At 38.0% G+C, this 20,068-nt stretch overlaps 1 protein-coding gene across 2 annotated transcripts in view; it reads right to left on the reverse strand.

The window, feature by feature from the left end:
- Nucleotides 1-20,068, reverse strand: part of GNAI1 (G protein subunit alpha i1) — an 88,874-nt gene that overhangs the window by 28,701 nt on the left and 40,105 nt on the right. For both annotated transcript variants that reach the window (XM_022554340.3, XM_022554339.3), the window contains exons 3-4: nt 6,668-6,710; nt 6,432-6,573 (exon numbers count right to left, since the gene is read on the reverse strand). In XM_022554340.3, the coding sequence (XP_022410048.1) occupies nt 6,432-6,573; nt 6,668-6,710 (185 nt within the window). The remainder of the gene's footprint in view (nt 1-6,431; nt 6,574-6,667; nt 6,711-20,068) is intronic.

Here is a 20,068-nt window from a genome sequence, read left to right on the forward strand (position 1 = left end):
GAAAACATCAGAAAGCCCTTCTACAATAGAGTCTAAGTAATATGATAAAGGAGTGTCAAAAAAAAATAGTGCACCTTTGGATTTTTGACCACAGGGATAATGTATTGACGTCACGATTGATACAGGTACAGAAATCCTTTGTTTCAATGGTTTAGGATAATTATTTCATTAATAACATTAGGCAACAATACCGAACACCACATACAATGAGAATTACTGTCATATTTAATCTACCACATTTCTAGAGCTGTAATACAATCACTCCCATAAATTTTTTTTTTTTTTTTGCGGTACGCGGGCCTCTCACTGTTGTGGCCTCTCCCGTTGTGGAGCACAGGCTCCGGACGCGCAGGCTCAGCGGCCATGGCTCACGGGCCCAGCCGTTCCGTGGCATGTGGGATCTTCCCGGACCGGGGCATGAACCCGTGTCCCCTGCATTGGCAAGTGGACTCTCAACCACTGCGCCACCAGGGAAGCCCCACTCCTATAAATTTAAGCCAGTTATACTGCTTTCACCAAAGTTAGTGTACTGGTAAGGAAATCTTGAGAACTTTAGTGAAGTCACCTCTCCATGGCGGCTGGTGCTAATCCCAGATGTTAAAGAATTGCTTTAAGAAATAAACAAATGTAAAACTTTTTTTCTCTAAAAACACAACTGTAACCAAAGTAAAAATGACTGAGGCAAGGAAAGAGGAAGTTGATTTTCTTTTTTTCCCCCATAACACTGCTTAAGGGGGAAGGGGTGGGGGAAAAAAGTAAAATCATCTAAATTAATTTTAACTAAATTGCAGATGGCAAAATTTTTGACTAAACTGCAGTGAGCATGAGCTTCATTATGTCAAGAAGAGAAATTATAATAAGTATGTTACACAAATATAACTTTTATGTATATATATATGAATCTTATAACTATAGCTTTAATTTTCAAATTAATAAAATAAACATTAAACTGTTCTTTGTATGCACAACAGAACCTATTGTGAAAAGATAGACAAACATGTAATAAATAATACATGAACTGAGCAAAGTAGAAAAATACTGTGCTGGAGGCATATAATACATTTCAAATGAAGGTTAGTATCACTTTGTCACATATATAAATCAGTATTTCTCAGAATCAAAAACAACATAATATTAGAACTTCTTCATCTTAGTTCTCAACGATAAACCAGACTACTAGTATAAATAATTCAAACATTCATCTGGAAAAATGATAAGGAGAAATAACTAGAAACATTTTGAAAAAGAATACTGGGGACAGAGAGCTGAAATGATCAGATATTAAAAGTCTACATACAATATGTAGAACATCTAGTATTAATGCAGATCAACAGGGGGAGAAAATCCCAAATGTGAACTTACATGACAAAGGTGGCAAGATAAATCAGTAGGAAAGAATACAATTATTAAAAAAACACTTGTGAATAATTAGATAGCCATATGAAGAGGAAAAAAATAATGCAGATCCTTATTCCATGCATACAACAGAGTTTCCGAGGGATTAAAAAACTAACATAGAAACGATGTTGAAATTCACTCCCTAAAAAACTTTTAAAATAGCACAAATATTCAGTAAATCTTTGGTTGAGAGAAGGTTTTCTAAATTTAAACACAATGGAAGAAATAATAGGGGAAAATTTTTTAAATGACAACCTAAGATTAAAGGCAATAAGCCAAATGTGAGAGAACATTTGCATTAGTGGACAAAGGGTTAATATACAAGTACATACAAACAAGCAAATACATAATCAAAACACCAAGACTCCAATCCGTAGATGAATAAAGGATAAAATAAGCCACTAACACAGAGAAATAAAAACAGTCAATAAAGAAATGGAAAACTGCATAGTTATATTAAAAAATTGAAAATGCAAGTTAAATTAAAATAAGACTTACTAATAAATTAGCCAATATTTTAAACATGTCAGACTCCAAATGTTGGCTACCCAGAGTGCTAAGAAAAGGCACTGCTGCTAGGAAAGTAAATTGACACAGCCTTTCTCAAAAGCAATCTGGCAAATCTGGCAGAGACATAATCTAACTAAATAATGAAATTAATTTTAAAGTTAGAGGAAGAGAAAAGTGGCCATTATGCAGGAGCACGCTGAGGTCTGGGGGTGAAAGGGAGCTTAAGTCAATTCTAGGCAAGGTTTTCTGTTCCTTACAGCCCAGCTTATTCCAAGGAAGTGCTTCTCAAGCTTTCTGGGATGAAAGATCTGTCTTGTGTTTCATTTGTTTCATTTTCTTTTATTTCCAATCTTTCAAAACTAATACTATTGGAAAAATAACATTTAAACGACGTAAAATATAAATACATTTTTGTAAACTATCAGAGTTAATATATAAATTACTCTGTCAATTGCTGTAAAAGTTGGTCTAATCGCTTCCTTTACTTCTGTACTCACCTGTGCACATGCCTGTGTGCAGGCACTGTCCACGGACCACACTCTGAGCAGCACAACTCTAAGTGATGCAGTGACATGTTGATAGGCCCCTGTTCAACACTTCCCTAACTGTACATTATTAAGAACAAAATAATCTAATTTATCAATAAACTGTCATCCACAGATTGACTACACGCATTATAAGAGTTTTGAAAGGATATTAGGCACAAATTTTGATTGCTCTATGCCAGCCTTGAAAACAGTTTTGTTTCCTCTCATTTTAAATAACTAATGTGTAATCTGCTTTGCATATCTGGTAGCTGCCAAATACGAAGCAAACCACAGCAAATTGTCACTGTCTCTTAAAATTTTACATCTTTTAGTCAGTTCTCACCCAGTTAACCTACATATTAAAATGTAATTCCAATCAAGATACTGACAGGCTTTTTTTGTTTGTTTCAAAAGGGATGTGAGGAATTAAGTTGATTCCCAAGTTTATCTGGAAGAGAAATGCATTATAGCCTTTATATTTTGGTTAAAAAAGAACAATGGGATGGGTGCACTTACCCTACCAGATACCAATATCCTATGAAGCAAGAGAAACTAAAATAATGTGACTCTGACAAAAATAATAGTAGTATAATCATTATAAATAACAACAGCAATAACAAACATTTACTGAGCATCGATTATGACCAAGGCACGTAGTAAAGGCTTGTCATTATTTCTCAGAACCCTGTAAGGTGGATGTTATTATTATTTCCATCTTATTATGAAAATAAGTGACTGAGCTAGGGAAGAAAAGAATATATCAATTTAAAAAAAAATGGAGTTCAGAAAAACACTCAATTTAATGCTAAGGGTAGCATTTTCAAGTCACCCAGGAATGCAGTATTTAATACATGGTTGTAGGCAAGAGATGATCAGATTATAAAATATACTTAGATTCCACTTAGAAAAAGGAAGATAATATTTAAAAAATAATTGTAAGCTGAAGAATGTCTGACAAGGCACAAAACACAGAAGTCACAACTGATTGAAGAAAATTAAAAGTTCTGTAACAAGAAAAATACTGTTTCAAAAAAGTAAAAGAAATATGCTGAATAAAAACATCTGTAAAACATAAAGAAGTAATATCCCCAATATTCAAAGAGATTCAGTGTAAAAAGGACAAGGAATTTAACAGAACTGAGTAAAGAATACTAAGAGGAGTCCACAGAAGAGATACAAAAAGACAAGATTCTCAACCTCACTACAAATCAGGAAAATAAAAACTAAAAAAGAAAGAGATTTTTTCACTAAGATATTAAAAAATTAAAATGTTAATGTATCTAAGTTAATGACACTCTGGGAAAGTTGACACTGATGCACCGTTGCTAGAAAAGATTATTCACTTTGTGTTTTTTCTGAAAACAGAAAAAACTATGGTACCTATCAAACTTAAATATCTGGTTATCCTTCAACTTAAAAGGCTAATACTTCCAGGAATTGATACTGTAGAAAAAGAAATATATTCAGCCTTTCTCTATACTGTTTCTTCTTTCTAGAATGCTTTTTCCTTGTTTTTGTCTAGAAAACTCTTAAGACATGTTCCAATACCAAGCTCAAAGTCCCCTCCTCCTGTCTAAGCCAGGTTTAATTCATCTTTGTATTCCTCAGCACAATTTCAATAGCCTCATAGTGTTTTAAAATTTGCAGACTTCCCTGGTGGCACAGTGGTTAAGAACCCGCCTGCTGATGCAGAGGACACAGGTTCAATCCCTGGTCTGGGAAGATCCCACATGCCGAGGAGCAACTAAGCCCGTGCGCCACAACTACTGAGCCTGCTGTGCTCTAGAGCTCACGTGCCACAACTACTGAGCCCATGTGCCACAACTACTGAAGCCTGCACACCTAGAGCCCGTGCTCCACAAGAGAAGCCACCACAATGAGAAGCCTGCTCACCACAACGAAGAGTAGCCCCCACTTGCCACAACTAGAGAAAGCCCGCAAGCAGCAACAAAGACCCAACGCAGCCACCAATAAATAAATAAATAAATTTATTAAAAAATAAATAGAAAAACAAGATTTGCGTAGAGGCAAGGCAACAAAGACACGGAGTAGACCAATCAGAACCAATGAGAGAGACTGAAGGTGTTTATGTGAAAGAGTTAACAATGGCTAACAGTAACAGAAGTAACAGTCGGAAGGTAGGAAGAAAACAAGGGACCCAAGGACAGCTAGAGAGAGCCTAAAAAGAGTGGGTGAAACTAGAACCAGTGAAACAAAAATGACCAGCTCAGGCCCCCATGTAGATTCCAAAGCATCAGAAAACCAGTTTTAAAAAAAAGCTTGTGGTGAGAAAGCAGTTATTTCCAGTCAGTCCTGAAACAGCCCAAATCTGCCCCAAAAAGGACAGAAAATGACAATATTCCTTGAGAGAAAAATATGAAAATAAAAAGACCTCATAAAAAGCAGCTTGCATCCACCCATCATTACCTCATACAATGGAGGCTACAAAAACCTCTCTCTCTAATAATCACATGTAAGATCTGAACACAGAATACTGTACACATGAATTGGAATTAGAGTACAATTTATTCAATTCTTTATCATAGGGTAGCTCTCTTTTGTGTAAGACTAAGAGCTCAAAAAAAATTTGCTGAACAAATAAAAGATAAATGAATAAGTTACAGCCTGAATGCATAGAACTGACAAGGCAAAAATTGTCTGGATATGATCAAATCTTATTTCAGATAATTTAGAAGAATGCTATGAATTAGTATCAAAAATGATCTTGAAATCTATTTGAAAATTTTAATTCATCACACTAAGCTTTTTAATCTGTTTAAAAGGAAAAGCTTAGTAAATTAATATGGCCTAGCAACTTATAAAGAAATATTAGATTAACTTATAAAAAATAAACCAGATTTGCTTTACAGATTTCTCCAATGTATGTTCTCTACTGTCGCTTTCATTCATTTTTTTCCCTGTTAAGCACAAACTGAGCCTCTATGTAAAAATAAAAACCTAGCAGAGATTAAGAGGACAACAAGTTACGGTCTCTATGCAAAAAATCTTCACAGTATTATCAGGGAGATAGCACACACATATTGAACACATAAAAATAAAAGGGAACTATAAAAAGGGGTAACAGTAGTAGCAGTAATAATAAATCTACTTTGTACAAAAATATTAAAAATTAATCTAGAGATTCAGTTAAAGGTTTCTGGGAAGGTCAAGTTTTACATCAGTTATTAAAAAAAGAATCAGTGAAGAATTAAACCATAATAAAATAATAATAAAACTTGAAATAAACAGATTAAGCAAGCAAACTGGGACTGGGGGAAAAGGAGAAAAAGAAAATACCCTATGGACTGGCTGGGGCTACTTCCAATCAAACTGAAAATAAGTTACACATTGGGCCAAACAAGGAAGCACAGGCACACTGCATTGGTTACCACCGTGTGGTAATCTTTCCTTCATGTAATGTCCTGGGTTCCAGTTTCTTTACTGATAAAATAAAGAGGTGAAACTAGCTTGTCTCCTAAGGTCCTAGCTGTGAAATTCTGAAAGATGTTTTCTAACAGCCAGTATTTTCTGATTCCAAAGATTAGCAAACTTGTATACTGTTTTCATTATCTGAGACTAGACTGCTTTTTAGTCTGGGCATGAACGCAAATAATTAGATCTCAGCACTCCAAATCATAAAAACAAATTCTGAAGAATGCCAGTGTAGGCAGTATACTAAACTCAGCAGTAACTACTAAAAACTGCTATGGAGATACAGAGGTGCCCAATATGCCATGTTATATAGAAAACACTGCAATGGATATTGAGAGGTCCCAATCACCTTATGGATAAGGAAAGTATTCTAGCTCTAAAGGGAAGATCATGCAAACCTGCCTATTCTTAGTTCACTCACTTCTAAAGCTTCTGACCTACTTCACTCACTACCATCCTTCTGGTCCTGAGACAGGTGATACATCTATGTTATACAATATGGTGTTAATCATGCAAGTTGTTTTTTTACTCATCAGGTCTGCTCCAAGGACTTTAGGAACTTACAGCCCGGGCCGAGTCACCGAAGTCTATCTTCAACCTCCCCATGGCCCTAATGATAGCAATAATTGACTGGATGGTGTTACTGTAGACCACTGCTCTGTACTGTTTACATTCCTCTTCTGAATAACCAGCTTCATGGATAATTCTAACAAGACAAAAAGAGAAAAGTTAACACTTACTTCCTTTGATGGAACAGTACACTTAAACATAAAAAAATTTAATGTTTTAAATCTACTTACTTCATCTGCTTCACAATTGTACTTTTCCCAGATTCACCAGCACCTAAAAAAAGGGAAATAAATGAGGGATTTCTAATTTTATCACTTATGTATATCCAACTCCCAACACACACTCTCTCTCTCTGTCTCTTACAGTTAATTTTTAAAAAAATTTTATTGGAGTATAGTTGACTTACACTGTTGTGTTAGTTTCTGCTGTACAGCAAAGTGAATATGTATATGTATACATATACATACATCCACTCTTTTTTAGATTCTTTTCCCATATAGGTCATTACAGAGTATTGAGTAGAGTTCCCTGTGCTATACAGTAGGCCCTTATTTATTTTATATATAGTAGTGTGTATATATCAATCCCAATCTCCCAATCTCCCCCCCACTTCCCCCAAGTTTGTTTTTTACATCTGTGATTGAATTTTTTTATATCAAAACGATCTTTATTGGTTTCCAAACATACAGAAAATTTCTTAAAAATAAGTCCCATCTGTTTATTACATCATAATCCTTAAGCTCAGCTAAAAAAAAAATGCTTTCATCGATGTTTTTATGTATTCCCTGAAGTATTAAAAAAATTCTTTCTTCTATAGCTTACAATGAAGCAGTATAAATAAATTTTACTCAAGATTTTGCTCCCCACTGGAAGATGTTTAACTGTCTGGCCAATTATCATAATTTCAACCTTTGCCTCATGTGAAGTGGACAGACCAGTGGTGCCAAGAAACCACGAAAATTATTTTTAAATATTACGTTATAATAAAATAGCTATCTCACGCATTATATAGTCAACCACCATTACTGAACAAGTGACACACAGCCGGCATGCTTCGCGAACACTGGGGATGCAGTGGTATGGCAGAAATGTCTCCCCCTGTATTTTTCTTTATTCCCTGTCATAAACCCATTCTCAAAACTCTCCTTCACTCTCTACATATTGATGACCTCCTCACAATTTGAGTCTCTAGAATTATGCCATCATAACACGAAAATATCACTAACAAAATGGCCCTTTATAAAATTAGAGCCCTCTAGATACTGTGAACATCTGAGCACAGGACACAAAACAAGGAAGGTATGACAAGTCTACTGTTTGGCTTCATACTGTCTTTGACCAGGGCTGCAGATCATGGAGCTGTTATTTCTGTCTGAGAGACAGGGCTCAGGATTTTCATTATCTAGGCCTCATATTCCCATTTTTCCAGAGCCACTGCTACATGCTCTATGCTCCAGCGTCACTGAACTTACAGTACCGACAACACCTACTGCTGATGACGCCACCAATCTTCAAACATGCTGTTCCTCCTGCCAAAGTGTAATTTGCTCTGCTTCCTAGAGCTCCACTGGTGATGCTGTATCAACCACCAAACCTACCCCCTTCCCTCAGTCTTTCCTGACCCACTCCCGCTATGATCCCTGTTGCCTCTCCCTTTGAACGTTTTCTACTTGAATGCTCAGCAGCTAACTTGTGCTAGACACACAATCAACCAGAAATGTACCTGAATGTATTCAAGCTATCTGTGATGGATCAGTTAGACGGCAAACTTCTGGGCCTCATTCCCTTCTCCCCTTCCCCCTCCAGCTACACACATCCAAATCATCAGAGGCATCTGAGAATAAGTCATAGTTAAATGGCCTATTTGAAAACCTGGGGGGGAAACTGCTTAAATTTTACTTGTGATTTGATATTCAAGAAATTTTCCCAAGATAGCTGCATATTAAGTAGAAAAGCAGGCACTGAATAAACAATGAGGGCATTATTCATCTACAGACAGCCTTTGAATCTTGGCAGGGCATCTGCCAATACAAACAACTCCAAGATAAACAACCCATTATATATTAATCAACAAGCCATATACTTGGCTCTATGAAAAGCACAATTGTAGCCATTATGGCTCACACATTTCTCTAATTCAAGAGAAGCCCACCCAAGTAACACACCCTCGGCAGTTTCCCGCAGGGCTATCTTCAAGGGGGCCTCTGTGCTTCCAGGGCACGGCAAGTTGACTCAGCAGCAGCCGTGTTTTGCCGATAGGACATTTTAGATCCCAGCATCCATTCACGGGGTGGTGATTCCACATGCACAGTGAGCTTCGATGACCAGCCACCCATGGCCCATTCTGTTAGTGAAACAACTCAGAGGTTCAGAGAAAGGCTCACATGATACAAGCTCGTGAGGTCTGAGAGCCGTACAAGGGGAAAATCAGAAATAGTAAAGAATAAGATGGTTACCAGCTGAACTCTATGGATGCAGATGAGAATTTTTAAATCTTAATGAGAAAAAAGCAAGTTTTCCTAATGTTAGACATTATCTTTAAATTCTAACTCACTTCCTGTCTCATAGAATAGTTGGTGACATGGGACATTGAGCTTACTCCACAGTGAGCATCTAGTCAATGGCTTGAGGTTCTAAAAAATCCTGAAATATGTTTAATATTAAAGAGTGGAGATGGCAGTGTTACTGGCTGGATTTCTACCTAATTTCTTTGCTAGTTAGACAAGGTACTCTCTGTGGACCAGATTTCCTAAAGACAGAAATACTGGGGAAAAAACTTTCATAATTTAGCAGTTTATATAATTAGAATTTTCAATTCTTACTTCCATGCAGAGACTCCTAATAGGAAAATTAGAAATGCTGCACGGTTATGGTCCCAGCATTCTAAACACTGGTATTCTTTCCACATAGCGTACAGGAAGAGTTAAAAGTTGTCCTCCAGAAATCTCAGTCAGCACAGTCCTGTTTGAGAGACTGACAGGAAGCAATACTGTAAAAAAACAAAACAAACAAACAAACAAAAAACCCCTCAGGGGTAGTGGAGGCAGGAGAAAGGAGAAAAGGGTAAATTTTCCTAGCAGTATTCGGCTAGGCAGCTACTGCTTTTCAGTTCAATCCACAGGCAAGATTAAAAGAGTGAGAGTACCCTTCTTTCAAGAAGAAACAAGGAATATGTAACACGTATCAGTCAGGAAAGATCACAAAGCTGAGACGGTCAAGGTGACTAGGTGGCCTGTAAAGTAACCGTTGACAAGCTGGTCGCTGTGAAATGAACGAGACATTAGGGTAGTGGGAAGGGAGGATGTAGCTCCCCAGGGCAAGAATGTGTGCAGTGTCGCCACAGTGGGCCAGGAACCATAAAGCCACTGAGGGGGATCCCCCAGACCTCTCTTTAAGGAGGAAGTGGTGGATGGAAAACTGCATATCTGAGAGTAAATACTGAGCCCAGCAGGTGTGTGAAGTGGAGCTGGGCACCTGATAATGCACCACACAGATAATGGGAGGGCAAAGGAGCATCACCACAGTAACACAGACAGGGACCCACCTGCGGCTCTGGGCTACACACGCAGGGCCGCTTATTAACAGGGCTCGGCAAAGCAAAATATATCAAGTGAGGACAAGTAGAAGGATGAGGGAGGGGAAAGACTAAAAACAAATCACGGTCTAAGTAAAGTAACCCCATGGCTAGATTATAAGTCCTTGAACAGAATTATATAAGTTACCATTAAAAAAATGATAATCAAATCGTGCTCACCCCTGATTTCTGTTGAGGGGCAGTCTAGAGAAATTTGGAATTTTAACTGTGGCGAGGTTTCAAAGAAAAAAGAAAACACCTCTGACCCCAGAAAACACATACTCCACCCCCCGCAAGAATATTCTTTATCCAACTTCGCTTGGGTTCACATTTATATCATTTATTTCCTGGTTTCAGCTGCCTAACATCAAGGCTGTTCCGCATTAAAACGGTGATTTTGTTGAAGTCACCTTATGCTGAATTCCTGACGCCACTACTCCACTTTTAAAAACGCCCAACTTTTACGTACAACTGAACCATTTTTACATTCAATAAGACTAAATTACAGTTCAGTTTAAACTGGAATAAAACCAAATTTACAAGTGCATTTAAAGTCGCTTCTGTTTATCATAATGCTACTGTAAGATTAGTAAGATCAAGGTCCTTATTTTTAAGATAGAAGCAAATACAGAGGATGCAAGGGCAAATACTAATTAAAGATAAGAGGCTTAATTATCCCCCTTGAAAGTAAAGGAAAATTTCCCTCCCTTAGGACATTTACTTTAGACAAATTTTAAATGTAAGTGCTTTCTCCTCTCTGTATATAAATGTATATACAGTTGACCCTCACCAACCTCGGTTTGACTGCATGGGTCCACATATACGTGGACTTTTTTTTTTTCCCAATAAATTCACACAGCACTACGTAGCCTGAGGTTAGCTGAATCTGTGGCAGGTCCTGGAACCAATCCCCTGCAGATACCAAGGGACAACTGTATACCCTTTTGAAAACTAAACAGGCCTTTTTTGTCAGCTTCATGATCAAGAATGTCTTTCTCAAGAACCTGAGAACCATCTCTTTGAAAGGTAAACATCACAGGAGATAGCACCCCTATCTTCCAGTTTCTGCAGGTAGGTACGAGTCTACCTCGGGTGGGGGTCTTGCTCCAAGTTGCAAAACTACCTCTTGTCATAAGATAAGTTTGTTTCTCTTCTGGATAAGGTCAATTAGCTAAAAGATGGTTACCTCAATTACCAGGCAAAGTTAGGATGCACTGTGTGTGACATAAGGTGTTGTAAAGCCTCTCATTTAGGGACTAGTTGTCATTTATCTCGAAAACATGTACATAACTGGTTGAATCAGCTTGGCTATGTTAAGCGGATGACATACCTTTCTGTCTTGCAGCCTCTTAATGGACTGCTTGTGATGCAATCCATTCAATAAAAAAATGTTTTCTTTCTCCACTACCTTTGTGAAGATGATTTCTGGGTTGGGAGAAGACTTTGTTTTTAACTATTATTCCCCAACATGGGAACAGTCTAGAAATCTTTATTATTCAGCCGTGAGAAACTGTGGACTTACATTTATATAAATATACATGTATTTATAGGCTATATCTGACATTCTGGGATATAAAAATATTGACTGTAAACAGCAGAATCTAGATTCCCCCAAAAGATCCCCTTTCTCCAAATATTAGCTCCCCATAAAATTACTCCCCGAGCCATTCATGTCTGAGATGGGGATCACACTATTACACTGCACAAGGATGATTACATGCACACGACTACTCTAGCATCCAGGTAGGACAAAAGAAAGGAGAATTGTGGGCAACACAGGAAGCTTTTTCCTGGCAGCCTAGTCAAAGAGACCACAGAAGTAACTAACTGAACTGAGAGATCAATGTTTCTACGAGTCGAGTCTCAAGACTCACATGGTGAGGGTAAGGAAGGATAGAGGACTGGGGGCCACAAGTATACGCTTCGGGGTCTACAAGTTTGCTGCAAGAAATTTTAATTCAGTGTTTTTATTTGTATAACAAGAATAATTTAAGAAATGCTGAGTCATCTGAATGCCTCTATCTAACTGAATTTCAGGATCTATATTTGAGTTTGTGTTTATAGGTCCTGAGATACTCAAGCAAGTGCCAAACACTGTACCTTGCTTGAGAATCTATCCATCCATCACTCTATCTGGTTTGGCTGTCAGTCACTAGACCCCCTATCCAAAGAAAGGGCCATGTGTTTCCAGCAGGCCAATCCGAGCTGTGTTTGAGAGTAAAATTCCCTATGCTTATACATCTTATAAAAACCATCAAACAGAACATTTTACAAATTAATATATGTAAACATATTTATATATAACATACATAAAATATACTAAAAACTTAACAAAATAATCACTTTGGATACACTGATTTTTTTTTTTCCCCCTCCAAGAAAAGAATGAGATCTAGGTGCCAGAGATTTTCCCTGGCCTTTTATGTGAAGATTATCAAGAAAAAAAAATCACAGCACTTCAAAGCATAATGTGAAATCTGGCCCACAGAAGTCATTTTCCATGATCACATCATGGAAAACAACATTAAAGGATGGGGCCAAAACAGAGGGAAGCAACACTGAGAGAAAACTAGGATAAGAGAAGCCAGACAGCAACCCTTGAGCCTTTAGATATAGTCATATTTAGGGAGTCATATTACAATTGACCATCCAGAGTGGAAACACTGTTGAGAGTTAAAGGGGGCACAAGCATAAACTAGGACTGACCTGGGAAAAGGAGAAAATATATCACTCTAGTCAGAACTGAAGACAATTTCAACTTGATTTCCAAGCTATGAGTCAGTTATGAGTTTGCTTTCTGTCACATGGACCCGAAAAGAGTTTTGGACTAACCCTGTGCCAAACAGTATTACTTTAATTATCTTTAGCTAATGAAGGAAAAACAAAGGAGGTTAATGATGCATTTGCAGCAAGTAAAGGTCAAATGATAATTACTGCATGCTTTACAAAAGAAAGTTACAGAAGTTCAGACGGAGAAAAGATGTGGGAAAATCAGTCATTATATAGCCCACTGTAGAAGAGGGATGCCTTAATCCAAGAGTCATACTTGTGAGTACAATTTATTGTGACTTATATTGGGTTGGCCAAAAAGTTCGTTCGGGTTTTCCTGTAATGTTACAAAAACCCGAACGAACTTTTTGGCCAACCCAACCATCATTATTTGTCTTACTAAATTCATGTTAACTTTACTTTTTAAATGTTCATATACATTATGTTATAAAATTGTTTGTTTTTATAGTTCATAGAAGACCTATAAAGCATAAGGAACTTTGTTCCCAATGACAGTTACACACATTTGTGAAAATAATTTAGAATTACACAGGGGGGAAAGGTTTTCCTTTATCAGGGGGCCATACACTGCACTGTCTAAAACTGAAGTCTAACTGTGCTCCTGTTTTTGCTCAGCTGTTTACTATTAAGGACCAGTAAATAATTAACATATACAAGCTCTCAACTTTTCCTATGTTGCCCTACAATTCTCCATGGGTCTCTGTCACATTTCCGAACACATGTGAGCAGAGGCACCGACTGCCTTTATTCTCAACCATCTTTTCAAGGATGTTTATATAGAGAATAGTCTTAGAAGGCAAGAGATAATGCTTCCCTCTGGAACAGAGAGCAGGTCTGTTTGTTGTCTACCATCGTAAAGATAACATGCTCTGGGACAAAGATCAGGTGGGCTTACTGCACATTATGAAAAAAATACTGGGGATCCCCAACTTAAGGGCTCCTCTACTGCAACATAACCCATTGCTTGTGCAGCCACGGCTCTCTTCGTGTTGCCCTTAGGGAACTGGGGCTGGGTAAATCGCCATAAAGGCTGATACTCTGGCAACTGCAATTGCTATCTATAATAAAGTCATTTTTGTCTCTGAACCAGGCCTCTCATGTCTTCTGCCAGCAACCATGAAACTGGGGTGGGAATTCTCCAGCAGTCCAGTGGTTAGGACCCCATGCTCTCGCTGCCATGGGCCCGGGTTCGATCCCTGGTTGGGGAACTAAGATCCTGCGAGCTGCGTGGTGTACGCCCCTTCCCCCCCCCCCAAAAAAAAAGAAAAATGAAACTGGGGTAAGCTAACTTGTTAGTTTGTAAGTAGGGTAAAGTCTCAGGTACTGAATAATTCTTGACATGCTCTTCTGCTTAATTTTTAATTAATTCCCAAATTTCTGACAACTAAGGACGCTTCCAGCCATGATCTCTACACCTGTACTACTTATCTTTCCTCAAATGGCAGCTTAATCAGGTTCGTCCAATAAACCCAAAGAAACAGCTAGAACAGTGGTTCTCAAAGCATAATCTAAGGACCAGTAGTATCAGCAACACTTAAGAAATGTACATTCTCAGGTCCCACCCAGAATTTACTGACTCAAACTCGGGGAGTGGGGCCCAGCAGTCTGTGTCACAACAATCCCTCCAAGGGATTCTGAGAACAAGGGAGGTAGAAGAAAGGTCTCCTCCTTTTTTCTTGATTGAGATCAGAATTATTATAGTGATTAAGTTGCTGACGAGCTATAACAAACTATTATTTTTATGAAATATTTATATTTCCCTCCTCCCCCTGAAAGTGAGACAAGTAATATTGTTTTACATTTCTGCAAATAGCTTATTAAAAGACAGCTTAACTCTCCTATCTATGTCTGCATTTAATATGATACAATGTTTTACTTTGGTTGAATGAAGAAAATCCATTTCCACATATTAATGTAGTTAGAAAATGAAAGAGCATTTTAATAGCATTTGCAGATAATTGTGGATAGTCTTCTTTGATTCTATGCCGAACTTTGAAAAGGGTAGCTTAAAGTTTGGTTATAATGCATTTCTGTGAACTTTGGTAGCTTAAAATCCATTGGTCTATCTTGTACTTGGAATGGATCTCTTACCCATGTCTTATTTGGAAATTAGTTCACTGACTTATGGAGAACTGAATGTTGACATATTTTCAATATAAAAAAAAAGAGCATTTATTTTTAAATTGCCTTTTTAATATTATACATAATTTCACCAGAAAAAGCTTTAGGTCATAAGATGATATCAAGCTCCCAGTGGTAGGGACATGATTTTTAAATTTCTTTTTCCTTTTTTTTGGCTTGAAAGCTCAAATTTTATTATTGGCAACAAATACTGTTTGCTGTTTTCCTTGAAGTGACAACTGACTAACTGCCAAATCCCCAAGTCGGATTAACCATATTTTTCTATCAGTCTTTCTTTCAAGTGAAAATGGAATGGTATTCCAGGAAAAGAGCAACTAGTTCAATTCACAACTCAATCAATCACACAGCTGCTCTTCCTCGCGACAACCAACGTGCTCTGGCATATGCAAAAGTAGTTTGGGAGTACTTCCCATTTGGTCACACAGAATATTAAAGACATATGTACTTAATGGTCAAGATTTGATAAAAAAAATCATCATGCTTATGACTTCAGCATTTTTTAAATCACAAGTGCTTAGTAGTGAAGAATACAATGACTACTGGTACAATCTCATGCTACTGACATGATTCAGCAGTTTGACCACTACTACTTTTGTACCATTAGAGCAAACAACGCAATAGAAAAGGCAAACAACATCTTAGTATTACTATGAAAATGGTCTCAGGGCTCCCAGGGTCCACAGATCCCTCCTAAAACCAGATTTAACGTCTTTCTCACCCACTGGACTATGAGCTATGAGGGAAGAGAGCCCCTGGTTTCTGTCACCACGATATCCCCAAAGCTAACTCCTATGGCAGGAGCACAAGACACTTATTCACCAGCTGGATGACAGGAAGAGAGGGAGGAGAGCGGGAGGGGACTATACAACATGAAGAAAGCATAAGAAAATGTAACTGAATATTTACATGAATTGTGGAAAGGGAGAATTCTGTTAGAAGACCAGAAGAAACAAAGAAGTGGGTGGAAGCTTGTGACTGCCCCTTAAAAACAGGTTCTCACACACACACACAAAACAAACGAACCCAACAACAACAAAAAAAACAGGTTCTCTCCTTCTTCTATTGTAATAAGAGTAGTGGCTTGGAACATGGCAGCTAGAGACTACATTGCTTATCTTTCCTTGCTGCTAGGTGTAGCCACTTCACCCCATTTCTCACCAAATCACGATGTGTGTAAAAGGAAAATGCAGCCTTGGACGCTCTCTCCTGTTCCTACGTACGAGCTAGAAAATGGGTGTCCCTGTAGTCTTGTTCCAACCATGTGAATTAAGACAATGTCCAGAGACAGTAGGGCAATGAGAGGGCAGGAACTCAGGTCCCTGAATGGTCATGTGAGGCAGAGCACCCCAGCTCTAGTTAACCTTGGATCCGTTACACAAGAGAAATAAACACCTATCTTCTTTAGGCCACGGTCAGGTTAGGTTTCTCTGATACAGAGCTAGGCCTTCATGCTGACAATTCTTTAAAAAGTGGTCTAGATTGAAATATACAAGCAAATATAAAACAAACTAAAAAGTCCCCAAACCTACAAATGTTTTAAAAAATTACCATAAGTAAAGTAGAAAGGCAAACTACAGAATAGGGAAAACTATCAGTAATTAATGAGTATCAAAATGTAGATTTTTTTTTCCAGTGCACAGCAAAGTGATTCACTTGTGTGTGTGTGTATGCTTTCTCAGATTCTTTTCCATTATAGGTTATTACAAGATATTGAATATAGTTCCCTGTGCTATACAATAGGCCCTTGTTTATTTTATATATAGTAGTGTGCATATCTTAACCCCAAACTCCTAATTTATCTTCTCCCCTCCCCCACTATCCCCTTTGGTAACCATAAGTGTGTTTTCTATGTCTGTGGGTCTATTTCTGTTTTGTAAATAAGTTCATTTATATTGCTTTTTAGATTACGTATGTGATAACATGATACCTGTCTTTCTCTATCTGACTTACTTCACTTAATATGATAATCTCTAAATCCATCCATGTTGCACTATATATGTATATATATATATACACACACACACACACACACACACACACACACACACACCCCACATTTTCTTTATCCATTCATCCGTCAATGGACACTTAGGTTGCTTCCATGTCTTGGCCATTGTAAACAGTGCTGCTGTGAACACTGGAGTGCATGCATCTTTTAGAATTAGCGTTTTCTCCAGATATATGCCCAGGAGCGGGATTGCTGGATCATATAGAAGCTCTATTCTTAGTTTTTTAAGGCGCCTCCATACTGTTTCCATAGTGGCAGCACCAACTTACATTCCCACCAACAGTGCAGAAGGGTTCCTTTTTCTCCAACCCTCTCCAGCATTTACTGTTTGTAGACTTTTTAATGATGCCTATTCTGACTGGTGTGTAGCTGTCCAGTTTTCCCAGCACAACTTATTCAAGAGACTGCCTTTTCTCCATTGTATACTTGCCTCCTTTATCATAGATTAATTGACCATAAGTGCATGGGTTTATTTCTGGGCTTTCTATCCTGTTCCACTGATCTATGTGTCTGTTTTTATGCCACAACCATACTGTTTTGATTACTGCAGCTTTATAGTATAGTCTGATACAAAAACAGAACCCATATATATGCTTCCTACAAGAGAACCATTTCCATTCTAGAGACACATACAGACTGAAAGGGAGGGGATGGAAAAAGGTATTTCACACAAATGGAAATCAAAGAAAGCTGGAGTAGCAATATTTATATCATACAAAATAAACTTTAAAATAAAGCCTGTCACAAGAGACAAAAAAGTACACTCCATAATGATCAAGGGATCAATTCAAGAAGATGATATAACAATTGTAAATATATATGCACCCAACATAGGTGCACCTCAATATATAAGGCAAATGCTAACAGCCATAAAAGGAGAAATCGACAGTAACACTATAGTGGGAGACTTTTACGCCCCACTTACATCAATTGATAGATCATCCAGACAGAAAATCGATAAGGAAACACAGACCTTAAATGACACATTAGACCAGATGGACTTAATTGATATTTACACAGCATTCCATCCAAAAGCAACAGAATATACATTCTTCTCAAGTGCCCATGGAGCATTCTCCAAGACAGATCACATGCTGGGCCACAAAGTGAGCACCACAAAGTGAACATCAGTAAATTTACGAAAACTGAAATCTTATCAAGCATCTTTTCCAACCACAGTGCTATGATATTAGAAATCAACTACAAGAAAAAAACTGTAAAAAACACAAACACATGGAAGCTAAACAATATGCTACTTAACAACCAATGGATCACTGAAGAAATCAAAGAGGAAACTTAAAAATACCTAGAAACAAATTAAAACAAAAACATGAAAATCCAAAACCTAGGAGATGCAGCAAAAGCCGTTCTAAAAGGGGTGTTTACAGGGATACAAGCTTACCTCAGAAAACAAGAAGAATGTCAAATAAACGATCTAACCTTACACATAAAGCAACTAGAAAAAGAAGAACAAACCGTGAAATTAACAGAAATCATAAAGATCAGAGCAGAAATAAATGAATTGAGATGAAGAAAAAAATAGAAAAGATCAATGAACCTAAAAGCTTGTTCTTTGAAACGATAAACAAAATTGATAAACCTGTAGCCAGACTCACGAAAAACAGAGAGAGAGGGCCGAAATCAATAAAGTTAGAAATGAAAAAGGAGAAGTTACAACGGACATCGCAGAAATACAAAGCATCATAAGAGACTACTAGAGCAATAAAATGGACAACCTGGAAGAAACAGACAAATTCTTAGAAAGGTACAATCTCCTAAGACTGAACCAGGAAGAAATAGAAAATATGAACAGACCAATCACAAGTACTGAAATTGAAAATGTGAATAAAAAACTCCACACAGGGCTTCCCTGGTGGGACAGTGGTTGAGAGTCCGCCTGCCGATGCAGGGGACACGGGTTCGTGCCCAGGTCCGGGAAGATCCCACATGCCGCGGAGCGGCTGGGCCCGTGAGCCATGGCCGCTGAGCCTGCGCGTCCGGAGCCTGTGCTCCACAACAGGAGAGGCCACAACAGTGAGAGGCCCACATACCGCCAAAAAAAAAAAAAAAAAAAAAACCCCACACAAACAAAACTCCAGGACCAGATGGCTTCACAGGCGAATTCTATCAAACATTTAAAGAAGAGTTAACACCCATCTTTCTGAAACTGTTCCAAAAAATTTCAGAGTTAAGAAAACTCCCAAACTCATTCTATGAGGCCACCATCATCCTGATACCAAAACCACACAAAGATACCACAAAAAAAGAAAACGTATATTTTTAAAACTCATAATGAATTAACATTAACTGACAAGAAAAACACCAATACTCTAACAAAAGACATAAACACAATTCATAGAGGGAAAACAGATACAGTAGTTTTAAACTGTATATAGATATATATATCTTCATACTATAAAAAGTACCTTGAAAGAAATACACTGAAAAGTGTATCTGACTAATGCAATTTTTTGCCTCAAACATTTGTGTAATTCCAAATTTTTAAACTGTCAGACCGAATCAAAATTATGCAATTTATTTATAAAAATTTGGTCATCTCTCTCCAATGATTAAAGCTGAATAAGATCATCTTCTTTAATCTCATTTGTTTCAACCCACGTTCCCATCTCATCACTCATGCACATAAATCTCACATTCTGATCACAGCAAATTACTTTTACTTCCAAAGTTTCACAACCATCCCCGCCTCCATTCCTCCCCCATACTTTCTCCCAAGTGGAGCCTTTATCAACATCGGCACTACAAAGGACCACAGCATGTTCAGGCAGGGAGCATCTGGGATTGAATTTTCCCAACCAAGGCACGTCCAATTCTCAGGGACAGTAAAAACTGAGCAGACAGACACCAGGCCTGCTACATGGCCCAGTATGGCAGGCGGGAAAACCACCCAGCCCGCAGCCATACAGAGACTCAGGTGAGAGATTCCGAGGCCTGCACTTTGAGGCAGCTCAAACAGGCAGGCTCTAAGCAGGCCATGAGTTACAACACCGGAGACTTCAACTGTGATACCAGGAGCACCTAGGTGAGAGCCATTACCTCCACGATCAGAGGAGGAAGAGGGCATTACATCTAAGGGACTAGACCCTGTTCCCGCTG

Source organism: Delphinapterus leucas, chromosome 9 (assembly GCF_059928025.1).
Source record: "Delphinapterus leucas isolate spDelLeu-1000000601 "Yukka" chromosome 9, BTC_Dleu_Yukka2, whole genome shotgun sequence".
Taxonomy (NCBI): domain Eukaryota; kingdom Metazoa; phylum Chordata; class Mammalia; order Artiodactyla; family Monodontidae; genus Delphinapterus; species Delphinapterus leucas.